The 12,411-nt window shown below is 45.2% G+C and overlaps 2 protein-coding genes across 2 annotated transcripts in view; one reads left to right on the forward strand and one right to left on the reverse strand.

The window, feature by feature from the left end:
• Positions 1-3,330: 3,330 nt before the first annotated feature.
• Fgfbp3 (fibroblast growth factor binding protein 3) lies at positions 3,331-4,318 on the reverse strand. The gene has a single exon (XM_034499011.2). The coding sequence runs from the start codon at positions 4,184-4,186 to the stop codon at positions 3,434-3,436; it is 753 nt and encodes a 250-aa protein (XP_034354902.1). The 5' UTR covers positions 4,187-4,318; the 3' UTR covers positions 3,331-3,433.
• Positions 4,319-10,781: 6,463 nt separating this feature from the next.
• Btaf1 (B-TFIID TATA-box binding protein associated factor 1) overlaps positions 10,782-12,411 on the forward strand; it is an 80,785-nt gene continuing 79,155 nt past the window's right edge. The window contains 1 exon segment of the mRNA XM_034508182.2: positions 10,782-10,940. Coding sequence (XP_034364073.1) covers positions 10,927-10,940 — 14 coding nt within the window. The 5' untranslated portion in view covers positions 10,782-10,926.

The raw sequence follows: 12,411 nt of genomic DNA on the forward strand, positions 1-12,411 counted from the left end.
AGGCTTTCACTATGTAGCAGTGACTGTTCTGGAACTCATTACACAGACCAGGCTGGCCTTAAATCCACCTGCCTCTGCCTCACAAGTGCTGGGATTAAAGGCATGCAGCCGGGGCTGGTGAGATGGCTCAGTGGTTAAGAGCACTGACTGCTCTTCCAGAGGTCATGAGTTCAAATCCCAGCAACCACATGGTGGCTCACAACCATCCATAATGAGATCTGATGCCCTTATATGGGTGTCTGAAGACAGCTACAGTGTACTTACATAAAATAAATTAAAAAAATTAAAAAAAAATAAAGGCATGCAGCCAACTACTCCAGAATTGATTTCTAATCCTGAAACTGTGCACTCTACACTGGGTAACAGAAAGCCTGACAGCATCTGGCTTCTCTTCCACCACTGCACTATGTTTGATAGTAGATGCACTTAATACTGTCTATGTCCGTGCACTTCTTCAGCTACAAGCACACAGTTTGTCATTTTCAGGTTCAATTTCATATATTCAATATTCAAAATATTCAAAGTATACATATATAGTTACATCATGCACTCCACATGTTATACTTGTTGCTACTTATGTTATTATGTCTGTGGAGAATTGCATGTATGATTCTAGAAGGCAATAAGAGTGCTTTAGAGACCCCAGACTTAGTCCAACCCAGTCTCCGAAAAGACCCTGGGACTTAGCCAATATCATTCAAAAGACAGATGGAGGGATCTGATCCTTTCGATTCCACTGCCAGCAGCTGTTGATTGTTTCTGAGACAGAGTCCTGGCACAGCTCTTGGACACACAGAGTGTGGCCTTTTCTTCTTCTTAGAAAGAAATTTGTCAGACTATCAGAGGGCATACTGGGAGGGACTGGCAGTCCTCTTTCCTGGAGAGATGAAAGTATGATTCTAGCCATGGTTCTGGACAGTACAGATTTGTTTCCACTCTCTCTTTTTGGTGACACATGCTTTTTGCTTCTCTTTTTAGAGACTGTGTATGTTGGGCCATACTTTTGGAGAATGGGCTCCAGATGCCTTGAGTTTCCTTTCCTTGGCCATGATTAATTTTATCTAAGGATCAGTGCTGCTCAACACATGACCACATAAGTCTACCTTCAAAGTATGCTCAATCTGGATGTTTTAACAATTGCTTGAGTACAGAAATATACAAAATGGGTATAGAATAGTTTTTATGCCATAGAGGTAGATCAAACAGAAAAAGTCAGGAATTCGGTGCAAGGTGATATCAGATAACTGGGCATGGAGGGGCGAGCCTTTAACCTGAGTCACTTGGGAGCTGAGTCAGGAAGATTGCAGCGTTCATGTCATGGCCTGCCTGGCTTGTAGAGCACAAGCATCTCATCTAAGACTTAAAAGCAAATTTAGGGGCTTCATAGGACACCTCAGTTGGTCTAGGAGCCTCCAGTCAAGGCAGAAGGCCTGAGTTCAGTCCCCAGGACCCACATGCTGGAGGGAGATAACTAACTCTGGAGGCAAGGTGTCCTCTGACATCCATGTGTGCATACCCACACGCAAACACACATATGAACACACACACACACACACACATACACTACAACAAGACAAAACAAAAACCAAACAGCCCAGCTTGGACTGTAGCTCAGTGGTCATGTGCTTGCCTAGCATGCCCAAGTCCCTGGGCTTAATCCCCAATGGCATACGGATACAAATTAATAAAGTTGACTGCTGCACTGGAATGAGTAAGAACTCTAGAAATCACTCATAATCCAAAGAGAGGCAGCCAACAGTCAGCCAGCTGTACCATGTGGGAAGACAGAAGTGTTGGAAGATCTTCTGATTTTCTTTCAAGAAAATGAGAACTTTGGGGTTTTGTATGAAATTATCCCATCTTAAAATACTGACAGCTAATTCAACTTGGAGGAAAGAGAGAAGGAAGAAGAGAAGGAAACAGGGGACATGGGAGAAGGGATCAAGGAAGAAAGGAGAGAGAAGGGGAGGGAAAGAAAGGGAGAGAGAAAGAGAGAGAGAGAGAGAGAGAGAGAGAGAGAGAGAGAGAGAATATGCTCTTTGAAGTTGAAACAGAACAAAACACATCCCAATAGCTGCCTGTTAGTGACTTTTGCTTTATACAAAATTTTCACTTTCTCCTTTCAACCATTCAAGTTATGAACTTAATTCGGGGTGACTGTGATCAGGATGTAAAGTGAATAAATAAATAAATAAATAGTGAAAAAAACTTAATTTGAGTTGGTCATGGTGGAGTGCCTATAAACCCAGAACATGGAAGTCTGAGGCATGGTGTTCTTCAGAAAATGACAGTTTCAAACACACAAAACAGCCAGCCAGCCAGCCAGCCAGCCAACCAAACGGGGGTGGGGGGGGGTAGGGTGCTTAAATACAGGTATATTTAGAAATTGATAAATAGGAGCCAAAGAGTTAAATTCCCAGCACCCACATGGCAGCTCACAGACCCAGTTCTAAAGGATCGGATCCTTTTGTCTGTTCCACAGGATCCTCCATGCATGGGACACATAACCTCACCCCCCACACAAAATAAAAATAAATAAATAAATAAAAGAACAAGCAGAATTTCCATCGTTTTACAACTGTTTAAATCCAACCAGTTTTTAAAAATTAAAGACAATCATAGTTACAACATATTTTTAAAAAAAAACCCATTTTAAATTTAATTACAGAAGAGATGAAGGCCAAAATGACCGAGATACATGTTTACATTTTAGCTGATTTAAAAAAGAGTGATCAAAATGTAAAGGCTTGGAGATTTTTGTTTGTTTTTGAAGATCTAGAGAGCACTGAACTTCTAAAATTCACTTCTGATTTCAGGTAGTTAATGAACTTTCAGGACAGTAGGCTCAAAATTCAGTTAAAAAGTAGTAAAGGGATTGAAAAGCAGTTGTCCTGATAATCCAGTCTGAAGTTTATTTTTTACCGATAAGACTTTTATCTGCATAGAAAGTGTGATGCCAAGTCACACCCAGAGTTCATAACAATTCAGAAAGGAGGGGGGTGGGTGGGTATTCATTTTCTCAAGGTTAAAACCCAAGAAGATTTTGAACAATTCAACATGGTCCAGGCTCTTACAGTTACATTTAATGAAAATGTGTTAATATACATTGTATCCCCACTTCCTAGGAGAGATTCGCACCTCCTTAGTCACTTCATTCCGCCTATTCTCAGCTTCTCTGCCCTAGTCTACAATTTTTTGCATACTTAATATAAATCTATCCATTTGCATTATTTCTTCTGCTCTTAAATCAGAATTGAGATGCTTTCAAAAAGCTCTCCTGCTGCTTCAGATTCTTCTCACCCTAACCCCTGCCCCATTTTAGAATCCCGACTAGCCTACTCTCCATCCCTGTTCCCGGTCTAAGACGCCTCGAGCCTCCCGCCGCCCTCTGCTCCGCAGCACCTGCCCTTAGTGCCCCTGCCAGCCCGCAGCCTCAGCCGTTCCAGAAGTTGACAAAGAAGTTGCAAAGGGAGTGCCACTTCTCGGCGCAGTAGGTCTCAGTGAGCTCGGCATTCTGGTCCAACACGTTGGGCTGGAGTCCCGCCGCTGCAGGAGGCTCCGGGACCCGGTCTGAGCCCGCCTTCTTCCCGCCGGAGTTGGACTTCACCAGCAAGGGCTTCTTTTCGGGTTGGGAGCTCGAGGACCGCACCGACTGTCTCGGCCGAGCCCGGCTCCGCGCCCTCGGCTGGGGCTGCTCGTTGGGACGCGCGGGCAGGCTCGGGTGCGCCGACGGGTGTAGCTCGGCGCCGGCCGTCTTGTGGGCGCACAAGCGCGGCGGCAGCGGCGCGGGATCCAGGCAGGGCCGCGGTCTTCTGCGCAGCGCGCCCAGCAGTCGTCTCCAGTAGTGCGCGCGCCGGGCGCCGGTGGCTCCGCAGCGCTCCGGGTGCCCGCGGTAGGCGCAGTGCAGGCTCGCCCCGCCCGGGGTCTGGCAGCGCAGGGCCAGCTCTCCGCCCGTCGGCGTCCCCGGGGCGGGCACCAGGAGCTGCCAGCTGCACGCATGCTGCTCTGGGCTCAGGAAGCGACCGGAGGAGCCGTCCCTGGGCCCGGAGGCCCGGGCTACTTCTCTGCTAGCCGCCCCCTTGTCCCTCGCGGCGGCTGAGAGGAGGCAGCCTCCCAGAAGCAACAGCAGCGGCAACGGCGAGAGCGACGCCCGCGGCCTCGGAGGACTGACGCCCGGGTTGGCCATGCCACTCCTCTGGGATTCCTGGGACCTCAGCGCAGGCAGCACGGGGCGAGGAGCATCCTCGGATCTGCGAAGGAAGGCTACGGATGAGTCCCGCTCAGCCCTCTTTCTGGATACAGGAACCTGCCAACTATCCTGACTCGACTTTCCTGAAACCAGCGTTCTCAGTTAGCGGCGAGGAGACCCTCTAAAGTGCTAAGGGAACAACTGTCCTAAGGGAACAACTTAATGTTTAAGGAATCGTATTTAAACATTCACTAAGATAGAAAAATTAAGTTTAATAATCACCCTCCTAGCACCGAACTCTTCACCTTTCACCAAACTGTCTACAAAATCATTTCAGATTAATGGGATACGTGTACTTTTAGCTTACCGAGTTCTAGAAGAGGTGGAGGGGCCCTATTAGAGAGCGAATGACTGCATAAGGGATTAGTCTGTTTTAAAGGCTCTCTGTGAATGAACCTGTTATCAATGGGACAGAAGGGGCCTCCCCCTTCATGCCCCTCCCAGATTTCTCTCGCACTAGGTTTTGCCTACTGCTAACCCATACAGAAGATACACCCGCGTGCAGACCCACTCGGCCGCAGAAGTATGATAGAAGCAGCCATGTGACATGAAATATAAAATGCTGTGTTTTGCTTCCACCGCTGAAAATAAGGCAAACGTTAACTTTCTCTACTTTTGAAACTGTACATATTTATCTGGTCTATATATATATATAGTTAAAAAAGATAAAATGAAACAATAATATTCAGAACCAGATGCTCTTTGCAGTTTCCTTTTTTTTCTTCTCTCTCTCTCTCTCTCTCTCTCTCTCTCTCTCTCTCTCTCTCTCTCTCTCTCTCTCTCTCTCTCTCTCTCTCTTACCCCAGGGATCCAACTCAGTTTGTAGGGCCCGGTGGGGTGGCAAGTGCCTTGGCATATTGAGTGATCTCAAAGGCCCCACTATTTTCAGTCTGTTTTTCATGTCGCTCAGTACACCCAAGCAGGGGCATTTTGGTTCTTTAACTATTCGGGACATGATAAATCAGTTATAAATATTTTTCAAAACTCAAGGAGCGATTTGCTTTGTGATTGGAAAGTATTACTAATTTAAATGGTGTAATATTTAAGTGTTAACCTGTTCTTTGTTTGCCTCGGTAGTAGAAGGATAGACTTCGGGAACTTTACATTTGTTTATTGTTTATTTGTTGTGTGTGTGCCCGAATGCTACAGTACACTTGAGGAAGTCAGAAGACAAGTTTCAGGAGTCTACCATCTCCTCCCACTTTGAGAATCTCAAGAACTGAAGGATTCAATTCCGATGGTTAGGCTTAGCAGCAAGTCTCTTTAATTTGCTGAGCCATCTTTAAGACTCCTTTTGAAACAGGGTCTCTTGTACCTTGAGTTTATTGTGTATCTGACTGTGACCTTGTATTTTAAGTAAGGTTATTTTTAAGCTTTAGGATTTTATATTCATCCCACCTCTAGCTCCATAATATATGTGGGTTTTGTTTGTTTGTTTGTTTGTTTGTTTTTTAACTTCAAGAGTTTATTGCCAAGAGTCTGGGGAGACTCATGTGAGGGTAGAAAGAGAGGAATGGCTTTACAAAGTTATCTTGTGATCTCCATTCAGGTGCACACAATCCCCTCCGATACACACGAGTAATAATAAAGTCGTTTTGATTTGTTTCGTTAAAGCTTTTTTTTCTCCAGGGAATGGGGACGCTGCTCACTGGTAGAGGACTTGCTTAGTGTGTTCAAGACCTTTCACCTCCCCAGGCAGTGGTGGCACACACCTTTAATCCCAGCACTTGGGAGGCAGAGGCAGGTGGATTTCTGAGTTCAAGGCCAGCCTGGTCTACAGAGTGAGTCCAGGACAGCCAGGACTACACAGAAAAACCCTGTCTTGAAAAAAAAACAAAAACAAAAACAAAAACCTTTCACCTCTCAGCACTTAATTTCCTTGTCTAATTTTGGTATTAATTATACCAGGTTTTTTGTTTGTTTGTTTGTTTTTGTTGTTGTTTTTGCTTTTTTGAGACAAGGTTTCTCTGGGTAATATCCCTTGCTGTCCTGGAACTTGATTTGTAGACCAGGCTGGCTCGAACTCACAGAGATAAGCCTGCCTCTGCCTCCAGAGTGCTGAAATTAAAGATGTGCACCACCCTGCCTGGCTATACCAGTTACATTTTCCCCCTCCCCCACCAGTTACTTTTTTTTTTTTTTTTTTTTTTTTTTTGTTATTTTTGAGACTATTTTGTTATTATTCTCTGTGTAGTCCTGGCTGTCCTGGAACTCACTTTGTAGACCAGGCTGGCCTCGAACTCAGAAATCCGCCTGCCTCTGCCTCCCAAGTGCTGGGATTAAAGGCGTGCACCACCACTGCCCGGCCAGTTATATTTTTAATAAAAGAAATTGGTACCTCTGGCATTAAGAAATATAACATGAAAACAGAAACACTAACAAAAGTTTCCTAATTATCAATAGATAATTAATACATTTCACGCCGGGCAGTGGTGGCACACACCTTTAATCCCAGCACTTGGGAGGCAGAGGCAGGCGGATTTCTGAGTTCAAGGCCAGCCTGGTCTACCGAGTGAGTTCCAGGACAGCCAAGGCTATACAGAGAAACCCTGTCACAAAAAAAAAAAAAAAAAAAAAAAACCAAAAAAAAAAAAATTAATACATTTCACAGATGGAAGCTCTTTCTAAATTTTTCTCAGAAAAATATTATCTTATGTAAAGCACCAACAGTACAGATACACCTCCCCACCCACCCAGTGTTCTGATATTATCATGGGCTGACTGGCCCTTGATAGATTTTTCAGCTAAAGACTGACATCGTGTGGCCTTATGCTCTAATTACATTAAAATCATGAGCTAGATCCACAGACTTGAGTTTTGATGTCACACAGAAAAATCAAGATAATTTCAAAAGCATGGTAAATGAGGCTGAACTGGAGTAGCCTGGTGGCTCATGCCTGTAATCACAACACTCTAAATGTTGAGGCAGGAGCAGCACACACTCAAGGCTAGACTGGGCAGCACAGTGAGGTCCAGGCCAGCCTGGGAAACAGCAAGACTGTATCAAAAACAAAAAAGAAACAAACCACAACATAACTTAGCACTTTAGGGGCTGGAGTGAAAAGTGTTTACTGCTCTAGCAGAGAACCAGAATTTGGATCCCAGCAGCCATATTGGGTAGCTCACAGCCACCTGTTACTCCAGTTCTAGGGGGACGCCACCCTCTTCTCTCCTTCATGGCACCTGTACACACATGTACCTACTGCCACACATATGAATGACTAAGTTGAAAATCTCTCCAAGGGAGGTCCAACCCCGGCAGCCCTGGGGAAAATAACAGTAGTTCACAACTAGTTCACAATTTTTGACAGTATGGTTGTTACACATGTGGAGTTGAAAAGAAATCTACTGCATATAGCACTTATGATGCCACATCCACCAGCTTCTAGGTTAATGTTCTTTAGTGACATGTATGTATAATTCTATGGTACACTGACTTTTAAAAGCATGGTACTTCAAGACCTATACATTTCTTGAGGGTCATATATATCCCCAGTTTAAAGATAGTGGCTGTAGAAACACACTCTTCCTTACTCCCCTATTTGATACCAGCTCCCCTCAGTCCCAGGAGCCAGAGCCACCTCTTGAGATTCTTGGAACCAGTGAGCTCTGTGCTGCAAGACCTCTCAGTATCAGGGAGCTGCTCCCTTACAAAGCCAGAGCCTTGGCCAGACTCAAGTGCTTACCAGGTTACCAGAGATTATGCTTTGGGATCTGTGATGGTGGTTGGAGGGGTTAAGACTAAGATGCTTGTGCTTAGTAAGGGGTGTGGATGCCCCCCTCCATTTGGCCACCTAGTGCTAAGGTACATGGGCCTGGAGGAATTAAGATACAGAAATTAAGTTAACTAGCTTAAGATCATGTTGCTAACAAAAGGACTAATCAGAAGTGGAGGTTTAGCTCAGAGTCTCATTGTGCCTAACATGAGTCAGTCCCTGGATTCATCACCTTAGTGAGGAGGGTTGAGTGCTTATGTGGCAGTCATTTGGTTCAGTGGTGTGCACTCCCACCCAGTCCCTACCAACTCCATGAGTCCCATGATTTTCTGATTTTCTTCACTTCCCGGATGTAGAAATGAAGCTTAGTGAGACTATAAAACTTCTTTGGACACACAGCTGTTACATGTTATGAGAAAGGACTTAAAAATAAGCCAGTTTAGCCAGGTGGTGGTGGTGGTGGCACACCATACTTTTAAATCCCAGCACACAGGAGGCAGAGGCAGGAGGTGTGTCTGAGTTCAAGCCCAACTTGGTCTACAGAGGGAATGCCAGGACAGCCAGGGCTACACAGAGTAAACAACAAAACAAAAACCAAAACCAAGTAAACAAAAAATGAAGTAAAAGTCAGTCCTACATGTATATTTGACCATTTGACAATTACATCATCCTTACAAGCTTAAGGGCTAAAAACTCAGTCGTTAAGAGCACATACTACTCTTCCAGAGTAACTGAGTTCAATTCTTAGGAGGCTCACATCCATCTCGAACTTCAGCTCCAGGAGGATCAGCTATTCTGCACCCCCGGCCTCCATAGGCACAGGCCTTACATACACAACTAAAAAAAAAAAAAAAATTACCTTTGGGGGGGGGGACCCAAGTTAATAATAATAGTCCTTTCCTCTCTTCAAAACTTAGACTATAGACCTATATTTTTTTGGTATTATCGAAAAAGTATAGAAAATGTAAATTAGATCATTTCACTCTCTTGCTCAAAACACTCTTTTCTATACCTTGTATAAAATCCAAATCTCTTACTTCCAAGTCCTTTTTACTCCTCCCATCAAAATGGACTAATCTTAAGTGCACCAACTACCTAGAGGGCTCCCAGGATCGCTATATAGCTAGCCACCTCTTATCATATAGTTATCAAACATCGTGTTTTTGCCCTAAGCACCTGGTTCAGACAGGTCTTTGTCACTTTCTTTTCCAGTATTCTGGTTTATGTACCAGAAAAACATTTGCACTTATGTTTACTTTCTTATCAAAACCTTTTTACATTTACATGAGATTTGCCTGTATGTACCCATGTGTACTACACGTCAGCTTGATGCCGTGTGAAGATGTGAGAAGGCGGCAGATCTCTTGGATCTGTAATTACAGATGGTTGTGAGCCACTAGACCAAATGGGTGCTGGGAAGTGAACCTAGGTCCTCTGAGCGGATAAAAATAAATAGTATTACTGTCTCGGAGCTAGACAATTACTTAAACTTTTGGAGCTTACTTTCCTCACTTGTAAACTGAAGATTAAAACTTACTTCACAAGTCGAGGATGTGATTCAGTGATAAAGTACTGGCCAAACATGTGTGAGGTCCTGAGACCTAAGCCCAGCACTGCCAAATAACAAACCGTGGAAACCCATCACACTCCTCTACAACTTTGCCTTATAATTGTAAGAGGTAATGTAAGTCACCTGTGCAGTACTTTAGCATGCGCTTGCTCCATCTCCTCCTACAGACAGCTATTTTACAGTTCACCAAGTTCTCGTGAACTTTCCTGGATTCATGACATTCCTCGCGCCCTCCCCCAGCTTTTTACAGTGCTTGTCATCTTACAGATGACAAGCAGACAAGGATTGAGACATACATTCTAAACAGGTAACAAGAAGCTAGTGGGCATGTTTTATAAGGAAGGGCGACAGGACGTGAGCCTTTTGATGATTAATCTGTCAGTGGCCTATAAACTGGGCTTGCCGAAACTAGAGAAATACTAGTTTGACTGCTGGCATAAAAACAAATTTTAAGGTGCTAAGAGGCCACGGTAGTTTACAGAGGATTGTTTAGCAGTGGGAGTATGGAAGGAGGAAAAGACGGGAAGAAGGGTGATAAGCTTAGGCAAAATCGTGGGCAGTGCCTTCAGCATTTATGCAGAACTTCTAGTAAATAATAGTATACACTTGAGCCCCCCCCCCCCCCCCCCCCCCGGCTTCCTCGCGGAACCACTGCAAATTCTTGGCCTGGATATCGCTTTGTAGCCCAGACTGACCCCCAACTTCACAATCTGCTGCCTCAGCCTCCCAGGTGCTAGGATTATAGGCCTGCACCACCCTAGCGTTTCCTTCTTGACTTCATCCCGCCCACAGCATCACGACCTGGGCCGGAGTCTCCTTTTTCCAGTTTGTTCCTGTTTGGAAGACGCCTAGCTGGGTAGTAGGGTCAGGATGGAAAGCACTTAGAAACCGAGGTTTGGAACTTTCAGAACTTTAGCTAGGTAATCGTCATCGTTCTCTGGGAGATAAAGACCTCTCTCCATTTCCCCCCCTTAATCTTTAAGACTGGGACCACACGGCCAACAAACTCCTGGAGCCGCCGGGCGCTCCCACACTGAGCTCGCAGGTCTGCGGCGCGCCGAACCACGTGCTGGTGACGTCACTTCCGGCGTGCCGACGCTAAGTCCGGCGTGCCGGCGTCTGCGTCAGCAGAGAGCGGGGCTGGGGGCACCCGGTTTGAAGTGGTGCGGGTCAGAGCGGCGCCGCCTCCGCCCGTGTGTGGTACTCTGGTCGCGCCGGAGACGAGTTTGGGTGACTGGCCCATGCCGGAAGGCCCGTGCCGGCCGCTACACGCCGCGCCGCCTGCTGTCCTGTCCCCGGCGGCCTGGGCCTGCGCCGCTGTGCTCGGGAAACGAGCGCCAGAGCGGCGCGGCGTGTAGCTCCCCGGGAGTTCCGAACCGCCGGCGCCGGCCATGGCGGTCTCCAGGTGGGTGTCGCCGCCGGCCAGCTAACGGGGAGCGCGCGCGGGCAAGGCTGTCGTCTCCCGGCGTGACGGTGCGGGCCGGGAGCGCTGCTTCTCGCTCAGACTTCCGAGGCTTCCCTCGGCTGGCAGGCGCTTTTGGGCTCGGGTTACCCGGAGAAATCGGCTCAAGAAGGGCTTTTTCCTCGTTAAATGTGACTCGGCGCGTTCGATCTGGCTTTTTTTTTTTTTTTTTCCTTTTTTCTTCACCACGTTGCTCTTTGGTTTCTCTTCCCTCTTTGAATTCTAGGCGAGTTTTGTTTCTTTTTCTTTCATAGTATCAAAGTCTGTTCCTTAACCACCATTTCACGGCAAAACTTGGTAGTAACTGTCGATGGAGGCGGGGGGTTGAAATACTGTTATCTAAGAGGCCATCTGGTTATGCTAAATTTTAAAAATGTACAGAGTAAGGGGTATAGTCTCTCTCACTTTTTTCTTGAGGTCTAATTTCTCCTTTTTGTTCAGTAGAAAGTATTCTGTCAATCAGCGTGTGGTCTTAAGCAGATGACTATTTTAGCATCTTTTCCTAAGCGATATCATAGATCTTAAATTATTGTAAAGTTTTGCCCACGGTAGAATAGTGTGAGAAAATGATAGGAAAAACGTACAAGCATTTAATTTGTATAGCTTCTGATGATAGAATGGGTTGGAAACTTGGAATTGATTTTGGTGTCCCGATGACGTTTAAGTAGCCGGGATTGTCTCTCGGTGTTTGGTCATTAAGAGTTACCAAGTCCTTTAGGGATGATGAGTTAACCCTAATGAGAATTGAGTCTTTTCACCAAATGGACTAAAGGAGATAAATGATGAAAATAAACAGCTTTCACTAATTTTTCGAAATCAGTTGAACACATTGCTTTAAGCACAGTGTGTGCTGAAGTTTTCTCTTATAAGGAGAGGCTAAACCCATTTGTCACAGACTCCCTAGGTAACTGATGAAATAGTGTGTGGGAGAAGCCCATGGGAGTTGAGTGAAGGGAGTTGCTAGGTACTGGTAGTAGGGACACCTGATTTTTATTTCATAAGCAGACTTAGGCACTCAGTGGGAGAACGACTTTTATTTCAGCATCTATGAAACTGCTTTAAGAGAATACAAGTGGCATTTCTTATTTCTGCAAGTACAGCTAGATTTATCTTATAATTTATCTTCCATGTAAATACATAAATATATACACCAGAAATACGTTGGTACATGAACAACATGAGCTTTATCAGTCTCTTCTCTTCTTTGAGACAAGGGGCTCATGTAGCCCAGGGTAGCCTTGAACTCAGAAGGAACTCTGGTTCTGGGATTAGAGGTGTGGTGTTACCTAGCCTTATCAGGCCTTTTTAGTTTAAAATTAAATTTTAGTTTAAAATTTATGAGAGGAATTAGTACTTCCTCTCATAAAGTAGGTGTATATTTGTACACTATTGGAAAGCTTTATAGAGACAAAAT

Source organism: Arvicanthis niloticus, chromosome 1, assembly GCF_011762505.2.
Source record: "Arvicanthis niloticus isolate mArvNil1 chromosome 1, mArvNil1.pat.X, whole genome shotgun sequence".
In the NCBI taxonomy this organism is placed as follows: domain Eukaryota; kingdom Metazoa; phylum Chordata; class Mammalia; order Rodentia; family Muridae; genus Arvicanthis; species Arvicanthis niloticus.

Coding starts and splice junctions, on each gene's coding strand:
- Fgfbp3 (XM_034499011.2), bottom strand. CDS start 4,186: ATGGCCAACCCGGGCGTCAGTCCTCCGAGGCCGCGGGCGTCGCTCTCG.